This window comes from Mesoplodon bidens (assembly GCF_964165515.1).
Source record: "Mesoplodon bidens genome assembly, chromosome: 1".
NCBI classification, from domain to species: Eukaryota; Metazoa; Chordata; class Mammalia; order Artiodactyla; family Ziphiidae; genus Mesoplodon; species Mesoplodon bidens.
Window position 1 is genome coordinate 55,455,092 of NC_138176.1, and position 10,554 is coordinate 55,465,645.

A 10,554-nucleotide genomic window follows, 5' to 3' on the forward strand; every position below is an offset into this window, starting at 1 on the left:
TGCTGTAGTTGGCCGATTCCTGCTTTTATTAGGCAGTGGTACATAAATATCGCCATCAGATAAAAAGCAAAAGGTGAGGCTTGCTTGTCCCTAATTATATAGGTAGCTTTACACCACTTTTGTTCTGTAACTAGCACATCAGAAGTCTTGTATTAATTTACTGGGTTTTGGTTTCAGGTGGCACATTTAGAACGAACAGGGCATTACTTAACTGTGAAAGATAACCAGGTGGTTCAGTTGCATCCCTCTACTGTTCTTGACCACAAGCCTGAATGGGTGCTTTATAATGAGTTTGTTCTTACAACAAAGAATTACATCCGGACGTGTACAGATATCAAGCCCGAATGGTAAGCTCAGCGCCTTTCGTTCTAAAAGTTTTCGTTACCGTTTGCTCAGAATGGAATCTGAAAGGAGTCTTGTTTTTCGTTTCACTCTGGGGAATTTGGTGTTTTCATCAATAAGGTATATAGTCCAGTGTATAGTTATGGAGCTTTGACCTGATGGTATGGTTACCTCTTAAAATCTTTGCTTTGATAAGAGGACGGTGAGATTGTTGGTACGGACATGGGCAGGATTTGGAGCCAAATATAAAGTTACAGTTAACTGATACCAAGAGTGTCTTTAGAGCCCTTCTCTTGCTGTTGTGATTAACTCAAGTCTCCTGGTTCCAGAAGTCAGTCAGTCTTTATATTTTCTCTGTCCCACTATAATTAGCTCTCAACCATTATTTATTTATATGTTGGTGCTTTAGGAGCTAAGCAAGCATTAAAAACGATACCTCTTTGTATCATTGCATATTTGATTCACAAAATGTAATCAGAACTGACTTACTTTAAGCAAAATTACCCACCCATTTCAGTAGCTCACTACCTCACTCCCTCTTGTGTCCTTTTTTTTTTTTTCCTTTTTTGCCAGAATCTATTCTGTAACTTAAGATAGGAAACGTCAGCCAAGAATGATGGGACTGAAGCGCTCATTGTAGTTGATGTCACTTGCTATATACTTTGAGGCTTCTTTCCTACACTGATTTATGACTTTTGACACTTAAATTGTGTAAGACATTATCATTTTATCTTAAATGCTTTGTTGAGAAAAAATTGTATGGCTAAATGTTAGAAAAGATTCAGTCAAGTGTATTGTTTGGGGTATAGAGTTATATTTATGGTTATTAGAACTTTGAAAATGAGAAGATCCAGTCATTTGAATACCAGGATGTTTCTTGTATAGAACCTTCAGTACTCTAACCTTAGAGAGGTTGGTCAAAATAGTGTTCTAGAGTGAAGAAATGAATGACCTTATGTTAATATCTTTGTATTAATGTAAAGAAAGAATTTTTTATAAGAATTTATCTTTTTTTTAAGTTTATGGAAAGTCCACCATCAGAAAATTTACAGCTTATTAGAAACATGTATATCAAAAGTGGTGTTTATAAGGATTAGGCACTTGTAATTTTAACATTGATTTGGATTTGTAGGTTTGCCTTTCTTTATCAGTATATTAATGAGTAATGCCTATCCCATTAGCAACTCCAGTACTTTAATTGTTAATTTGGTAATTTTTCCCCCCCTTCTGGACAGGTTGGTGAAAATTGCCCCTCAGTATTATGACATGAGCAATTTCCCACAGTGTGAAGCAAAGAGACAGTTGGACCGCATCATTGCCAAACTGCAATCCAAGGAATATTCACAGTACTGAATTCAATGCTTAGAACTGAAGTTATTCAGAGGACAGCTTTAAAAGATGAATGAATTCAAAAGTTCAAGTTGTGCTCTTCACGTTGGTTCAATAATGGCCTTTATTTGAAAGCTTTTTAATTTTTCTTTACAGTAAATATTCCATTCTGATTTCATAAATTAAACATTTATGCCTCCCTTTTGTGTTGACACTGTAGCTCATACTGGAAAAGTCGATCAATGTTTTGCAGTTTATTGAAAGTAGTTCTATATATAACAATGTTATAAGCATTTCTTTAGAAATGGTTGAAAATGCTTCTAAAATGTGATTATCGACCATGGTATGCATGATCGTTGTAATTGTTGACATTCCTTTTAGAAGTTGTGAAATGTTACAACTTGTGCTTATGTAGACACAATCTTCTGTCTCAGTACAGAGGCACTGACTTCAATAAAGTCTATTTATACTAATTTTGGCCACAGCACTTTGATATTTTTGTTCTAGTCTCTTTAAGTATGGCTTCTTCTCTTCCCCAATGTGGGACTTTTTTTTTCTCTCCTTAAACTGTAAGTGTACTATGATTACATATTCAGCATCTTTCCACAGGGTTGCTCTTTAAAGTAGTCGTTACAGCAATGTTTTAAAGAACATAGCTTAGCACTTTGTTAGGTCAGGATGTGATCTAATGGGATAAAGTATGTAGTTTTTGCTCAGAAATGGATCCCCAAAGACAGAATAATAAAAGGATAGTTTTCTCTTCATCTTAAAGTTCGTTCCATAAGACTGATTATTTATTATTTTGTTACCACATTTTTAGCAGATGTTTTTGTTTTACTTAGACCATCCTAAGCACTCTAGTCACTGAAACAAATGTTTGTATTAAATAGACAATAGGAAATGATATTATAGATCTTGGTCAGTTTTACTAAATTCTCAGTGTTGGGTGTTTTATGCAATGTACAAAGTAATTAGTGTGTTAAAATGTGAACTTTCCATTCCCTGTAACAGGTCACAGACAAGTTAAAAACCCTTTTTTTAACCACAAATGACCCATCAGAGGGTCTTTAGATGCAACCCATCTTTAGGGTGTGACCCATCAAAGCGTTCTTAGTAAATCAGTTCCTTTTACTTGAAGAGTAAATACTGTACTCATTAATGTCTGGACTTGCCTCTTCTCCCTCTCCCCTCTTTAAAAATATTTAAATGTTAAATTTATAGGTGTACATAGTTGGGATTTAAATATACTTTGAGGCATATAACTAGTATATGGTGTAAGGGAGTTAATTGGGCAAGTTAAGAGTATTTCAGGTTACTGGGATACTTCTCAGTGTAGGTAGCTGTTATTGTTAAACGATGCCTAGTGGTTTGAAAGAGTTAATATGCTTCTATTAAGTGCTTAATTTTGTTCCCATGGAGTAATTTACATGCTGAAGTAACATTTTAGGTTTCATTTAAATTGTTTAAAAATTTATCCTACGTTAACTATTGGCAATATTATATGCTAGCATTTTTTTTTAGGTTAAGAAAGTCTAGGCACTTGATAAGACTGTTTTCACTAAAATGGTAGCTCTTGCCAAAGTAATATATTATCTGTTAAAATTATACCACAGTATACAGTTGGTAAATCAGTTGCATATCTTTATAATCTGGCCATCTATCCAATTTTAAATAGGTCTCAGTGTGTTGTGTGTGTTTTTTAACCTTGTGCTTTTTAAAATCTAGAGTTCGACCATTAGGTTTTCTTATAGAGAAACAAGTTATAGAACGATATGTAGAACAATGTTAGGTAGTTATTTGGCAGTTTCTGGGAATCGCTGGTATTGTTTGTATCTTATAAGTGATGAGTGTGCATTGGGAGTGGCTGCCTGGAAACAGCAAACCGAGTTTTTTTTTATTCCCTATTATCATGCCTACCAAAATATTAAAATTCCCTCCATAGTAATTCAGAAAATCTTTTTTGAAGATTTTCTGGAGAGGTCTCCTTATCTCTCAGTTTAAAATAAGTAGAACTGCTTTTTGTTGTGAATATAGTCATTCTCAGTAACTGTGGGGAACTGGTTCTAGGACCCCTTGTGGATACCAAAATCCGTGCATGCTCAAGTCCCTTATATAAAATGGCATAGTACAGTTGGCCCTCTGTAAACACAGGTCCCACATCCCTAGATTCAACCAACCATGGATACAGAACCCCTAGATACAGAGTGCAGAATATGTAGCATAAGGAAGGAAGACGATCAGCAAGTAGAACATTTGCCTGTAAAGGCCGAGGAAATGAACACAACTTGGGGGTATAGGGCAGGATAAAATACATACCCTGTAATCAGTCCATTTAGCCAGAATTGCAAAAATAAAAGGATTCTATGCTGAATTTTTAATATAGTATATGACTTAGTTCTAGAATTTTAGGTTTGTAAGGTACCTGCAAATAGTTGGGATTCTTTTCTGAATAATTTTAATGGCCATCCCCTTTGCTCAGATACTTCAGAGCAAAACCATTACTTTAGAAGACATCTTAATAGTTCTCTTAGAAATGCTGAGCTGAATACTCTTTCACTGTAACTAATTGTTTTTAATTCTTCTAGAGTAAAGTTAAATAAGCCTGGCTGTTCTTCTGCATGATGCCATTTAGTTATTTGAGTTAACTGTCATCTTCCTTTATTCTTATTTAGGCTGTATAGCCTGTTTTCCTCCTCAGCCTTCCTCTGATACGGTTTCTAGATATCATGAATGTTCCTGCTTAACCTCTGCTGGGTGTTCTCTGGATTGTAGTCAATACTGTGGTCTAAGCTGGGCAAAGTGCCGTGGAACTTGTATCTCCCAGGGGACCAGACATGCCATTGCTTCTGTTAATGCAACTTAAGATTATATTACCCTGTATTAGTGAAAGTAGAGGAGGGGATTGTGGTCTGGTTCTAGGCATTTTTAGAGGTGCCCTCGTACCATACTTATGGATAAAATAGGTGGATGTTTTATCCATAGGTAAAAGATAACCATCATACAAGTGGTTAGATAGTTATCTTGCTATCATCAAGGCAAATGTGTTTATTGAGAACTTACTGCTGTAGTGACTTTTAAGTACTTCTGTTGATATACACTGGCTAGATTTTGGGAACTTTCCTGTTTGGCTTACTGTGAATTCTCTAGCTTGGACTGTTAATTGCTCATTTCTAAAGTGTTTGAACTTAGCCTAGCAAAAGCAGCCTCTGTTATCAGTCATATGCTAAGTTTAACCCAAACCTGGGAGTTACTTGTATTTGGCAGGTTTCTTGCATTCTTTTAATACGTGGGCCTGTTTTATTCTGTTTGAAAAGATGCTATTTTTTGTACAGTCTTCATTTATAATTAATAATAGACTGTAGTAAATGGAACCTGATTGAGAACTCATGGGAAAACTACATTTATAACTTGTTTTTAACATTTCTCCCTGATAGAAGTTGTATTGTTACTGGTATTCCTTCATAGAATTTTTGTATACATCACTTTGTAATACCGATCACTGTTCATTTTATTAAGTACCAAGTCTGGAAGGCATTGTGTGAGTCTATAAAAATAGATTGATAATTCAGAGACCATCTGGAATTATGGTCTGGTTGGGATTTTAAAAATGTGTTCAAAGATCCATAATACAAAGCAAGGTATGATGAATGTGGTAAAGAGCTATAGGTATCAGAAAGGAAGGATGGGTTAAGGATTAATTAGTCAAGTATTGAGTAAAGTGAGATAAATAAGCAGCCAAGTAAGTTAAATGGTTAAGTGTGAGTCCATTGGAAGTGGTTAAGGACTGGGGTAAGCTCACATCCCTGGCTCTGTCATGTGACAATGCCTCATGGTGTTTTTTTTTGTTTGTTTGTTTTGTTTTTTTTGCCTGATGGTATTTTAAACCAAGCTGGAAATTCGAATTTATGTGTTAAATCTCCCTATTATAAATTTTAGATTTTTTTTTCTTCACTCTTACAGCTGGATTCTAGGCAGCCATTTGCAACTTTGGGGTTAAGTAATCAGGAAATTTTGTGGTTTAGTTGCACATCAAACAATTATTAGGATTGCAACAGGCACTAAGTATTTCTTAGACAATTAACAGCATTATCAGGCCAAGAGTCATGGTCCAGAGACAGTTGTTCTGCTTTAATTGAAGTATAATTTACATACAGCAAACTGCCTTGTTGATTTAGGTCTACAGTTCGGTGAAGTTTGACAAATCTATACAGTTGTGTAATCATCACCATAAACGATACACAACATTTTGATCACCCCAAAAATGTTTCCCCCTGTCCCGTTGTTCACTAATCCCCTTGCTCAACTCCCAAGAGCTTTGCAAGTGCACAAACTTTCTGTCCTTTTAGTTTAGCCCTTTCCAGAAGGTCATAAATGCAATCAGACTGGTTGTAGTTTTTTTGTGTCTGGTTTCTTTCATTGGGCATAATGCTCTTAAGGATCATCCATGTTGCATATATAGGTATATTCAGTAGTCCATTATGTATGTACCATATTTGTTTATGCATTCACCTGTTGCTGGAAGGTTGAGTTATTTCCAGCTTTTGCTATTATGAGTAAAGCTGTTTGCATACAGGTGTTTGCGTGGACATGGGTTTTTATTTCTCTTGTGTAAATACCTAGGAACGCATGTTTAGTTTTATGAGAAACTGCCCAACAGTTTTCAAAGTACTGTACTATTTTGCTGTCCCACCATCAGTGTGTGTTTCGTTGCTCTTCATTCTTGCCAATGTTTTGTAATTACCACCCTCCCCCTTTTTTTTTTTGCCACACTGAGCGGCACGTGGGGTCTTAGTTCCCCAACCAGGGATCAAACCCTCACCCCTTGCACTGGAAGCTCGGAGTCTTAACCACTAGAACTCCAGGGAAGTCCCCCATTTTTAAAAAAAATTTTAGCCATTTAAGTAGGTGTGTACTCCCTCATTTTGGTTTCCATTTGCATTTCACTGTGATGAAATTTGCACGACCAATCTTTAGTGGTGTTGAACATCTTTTCACATGCCTGTTTGCCATTCACATCTCTTTTGGTGAAGTGACTGGTCACATCTTTAGCCCTTTTTATAATTAGTTTTATTGTTGAGTTCTTCATGTATTCTGGATCCAAGTTCTTGATGAGATATGTTTTGCAAATGTTTTCCCAGCCTGTTGACTTATTTTCTTAAGGGTGTCTTTCAAAAAGCAGAACTTTTAAATACCGATGAAGTCCCCATTTATCCTTTTTTTTTTTTTTTCCCTTTAATGGTTTGTGCTCTTGGCATTAGGGGCCAGTTTTGATGGTGTGTTAAGGGGGCAGCAAGTATGCCATTTTGGCTGGAGCATGATGTATACGCTATAGAGGTCAAATGAGGCTGTGAATTTAGGTAGGGATTGAGTTGTGGAGGGCTTTAAAGGCTAGATTAAAAGTGGATCTGAGGGGCTTCCCTGGTGGCGCAGTGGTTGAGAGTCCACCTGCTGATGGCAGGGGACACGGGTTCATGCCCCGGTCCGGGAAGATCCCACATGCCATGGAGCGGCTGGGCCCATGAGCCGTGGCCGCTGAGCCTGCACGCCTGGAGCCTGTGCTCCGCAACGGGAGAGGCCACAATGGTGAGAGGCCCGCGTACCGCAAAAAAAAAAAAAAAAGTGGATCCGAGTTCACTATAGAGGATAGATTGGAAGTAGTGGGGGACACTGAAGCCACTTAGAACATTATAATCCAGGTAAGAAGATTGAACCCAAACAGAAGAATAAGAGTGAAAGGGCAAGAGAAAGTAGTGACATAAAGCAGAGTCATTAAAGATAGCTGGTTTAGGGTACAAGTGAATGAAATGGTTTGGTGTGCCAACTGCGAATCTAGGCTTCAGATCCTTTTACTGTGATCCTAGTTGCCATGTAGAGAGAGAAATGGCAGAGGTTACAAGTATAGAACCTACAATAAGGGAATTGGAGAGGTGAAAAACCAAGAAAACAGTTTAGATAGTGCACTTTCATGGGTAGATGAGAATTGTGAATCTACAAAATCATTGGATTAACTAGTTTGTGTTTAAGGCAGAGGCTGCAAATGGGTAGCCCAAAGAGCCAGATTTCAGCCTGCTCCTCATCTGTTTTATGTGACCATGGGGTGTTTCAAACCAAGTAGAGCCATTGTTTAGAAAGGGAAAGATGATCACATAAGGTTTTTTCAAAATATTCATAGGTCAGGCAAGGACAGGCCTACCTGATGTTTAGCATGGCACTCAGTAATCCGCAGTGGGGTTTGTGTCTGGCCCCTGCAGGGAGGCACATTTTCTTCAGTTTGCCTGAGTCCCTTGCATGGCCAACCTGCCCTCTGTTAGGCATTGTTGAGTGAGAGAGAGAGGGTTTTGAACTAGGAAAAGCTTGCCAAGGCTACTTTTTTACAAGAAGTTGCATGGTTAGGATTGAGATCAAGAGGGCAGGGATATTAAAAGAAGGACCCAGCTTAACCTTTTTAGGGAAATCCTGGACCTGTGTCTTAAGAGAGACTGGGGTTGAGGCCAAGCTTGGTGGTGGTAGCCTAGGAAATGAGAAAACTTCCTTAGACTAAGGTGAAGATAGAAGAGAGGGTTAAGGGACCCTAACTCAAATGCCTCTTTTTTTTTTTTTTTTTTTGCGGTACGCGGGCCTCTCACTGCTGTGGCCTCTCCCGTTGCGGAGCACAGGCTCCGGACACACAGGCTCAGCGGCCATGGCTCACAGGCCTAGCTGCTCCGCGGCATGTGAGGTCTTCCCAGACCGGGGCATGAACCCGTGTCCCCTGCATCGGCAGGCAGACTCTCAACCACTGCGCCACCAGGGAAGCCCTAAATGCCTCTGTTTTGATGGGGGTGGGGGAATGTATTGATCTTAGTGTGCACTGGAGATCAAGTTTAGGCTTGAGGGAAGGGAGTAATGTGTGACAGAGTTGGTAAGTGGTTTGATTGTGAGTAAGCAAAGGATCATCAAAGGGATGCCTTCGTCATGGGCAGGTTTAGATCTTAGGAATCTGATAGTAAATTCACTCTGCTCAGGTTCCTCTTCTGTGGTCTGTAGCCTGGGAACTGAAAACAGGGAGAAGGCTGCCCCAGGTTGAGGATGGTTATAGTAGGCATGGAGGAAAGTGGTAAAGTCTTTTAAGATCTTGCCATTAAAAAAAAAAAAAATTAGGCAAAGCAGATGTTCTTTATACTTAAAGTTTTTTTTTTTTTTTTTTTTAATTTATTTATTTTTATTTTTGGCTGTGTTGGGTCTTCGTTTCTGTGCGAGGGCTTTCTTTAGTTGCGGCAAGCGGGGGCCACTCTTCATCGCCATGCACGGGCCTCTCACTATCGCGGCCTCTCGTTGCAGAGCACAGGCTCCAGATGCGCAGGCTCAGTAGCTGTGGCTCACGGGCTTGGCTGCTCCGCGGCATGCGGGATCCTCCCAGACCAGGACACGAACCTGTGTCCCCTGCATCGGCAGGCAGATTCTCAACCACTGCGCCACCAGGGAAGCCCTATACTTAAAGTTTAATGCATTCCATGTATTTAGATTTGGATGGCAACTATACCCGTAAACTCATCAAGTAGCAGTGAATTTTCCTTATGCCTTGTTTTCTTGTGATTTTTGGTTAATGGCATTGGTGAACACATTCTCCACTCGGTAATAGATGTCATGTTTTTGCTGAGAGGTGTCTTAATTTCAGCTTAATTTGTTATTCATATGTAGAATTGTTGGCAGTTGAAAGAAATTTTGACTTAGCCAAATCTGAGGCACGATCAGAGGCATGCTAGTGGAAATTTATTTTAATGCTTACAGAGGTGAGTGTTGTTTATTTTAGATCACATAAAGAAGTAGAATTGTTAAGGTCCGATGCTGGGGAATACTTCAGCTCTTTGGCACTAGTTCTATTATATATTATAGTACCTTGTCAAAGAACCTAGTATTTGACTCACAGGGAGAATTTACCAGTGCTAACATTCTTTACAAGGGAAACATTTTAATGTTTAAGGAATGATAGATAAATTTGTGCAGTAAATTGTAGAAGAAATGATTAGAATTTCATTTCTGAATTGCAGTAGTGAGCGTATGGTATTACTTTAGTATATTTGCTTTTTATTGTACAGCCTCAGTTCTCCTTAGTACAAAAACATGTACTGAAGACTGTTTTGTAAAGTATTTACTTAGAAATTCTTAAAAGCTTTATATTTGGCTGCTTTGTGCTATCATGACTTCCCATGATTAATTAATGAAATTTTTGTAATTTAAAATATAGTTTACATTTTATTTTCTTATTGTTTACCTTTTTTACATTTGAGAGAGGCTGGACCGATGACTTAAAGGTGTTTTTTAACCTTTGAATGCCTGATTCTGTTTTTTCCTTGCCTTTATTAGAGATGTTTAATTACCTCAGAAACAGGAGTTTGTACAGAAAGTCCTGATTGCTTTAGAGATGTCTTCTTAAAGTAATGTGATGCTTGGGATCCGCTCCTGTCAGTTTTGGTACAAGGTATTTTGTTTATCAGGGTTAAGAAAAGTCTTTGAAGCCCAAATTTCCCACAGTTTGTGTAATTACTATAGAGAAAGGTAATATTGGATATCTTTTAGTATAGAGGACTTTTACATGAACAGCTCTCTTGGACAGTTATTGTCCTGTTTTCACTAAGAAACAGGTAGACTGAAGGCAGTAGAAATGATGGGAGCATGGTGGAGGAAAAGAGAAAGCAATCAATAGCAACTTTTAAAATAATTCATAGGAACTCTGAAGAGTCCTTGATCAGAACTCAATCTCCTACCTCTAGGGTAGACTGCATTTCCCCCCCTCCCCTTTTTTTCCTCCCCAGAACAACTGAGGTCCAAGGTCACGTGGCCACTCAGCGGAACTGGCATTCCTCTGGCAGCCTAAGGGCTCCCTGCACTGCTTGATGCATT

General features: G+C 38.4%; 1 protein-coding gene across 1 annotated transcript in view; it reads left to right on the top strand.

The window, feature by feature from the left end:
• DHX15 (DEAH-box helicase 15) overlaps positions 1–2,144 on the top strand; it is a 52,305-nt gene extending 50,161 nt beyond the window's left edge. Inside the window, exons 13-14 of the mRNA XM_081245488.1 lie at positions 178–347; positions 1,578–2,144. Coding sequence (XP_081101614.1) covers positions 178–347; positions 1,578–1,695 — 288 coding nt within the window. The 3' untranslated portion in view covers positions 1,696–2,144. The remainder of the gene's footprint in view (positions 1–177; positions 348–1,577) is intronic.
• The last annotated feature ends 8,410 nt before the right edge of the window (positions 2,145–10,554 follow it).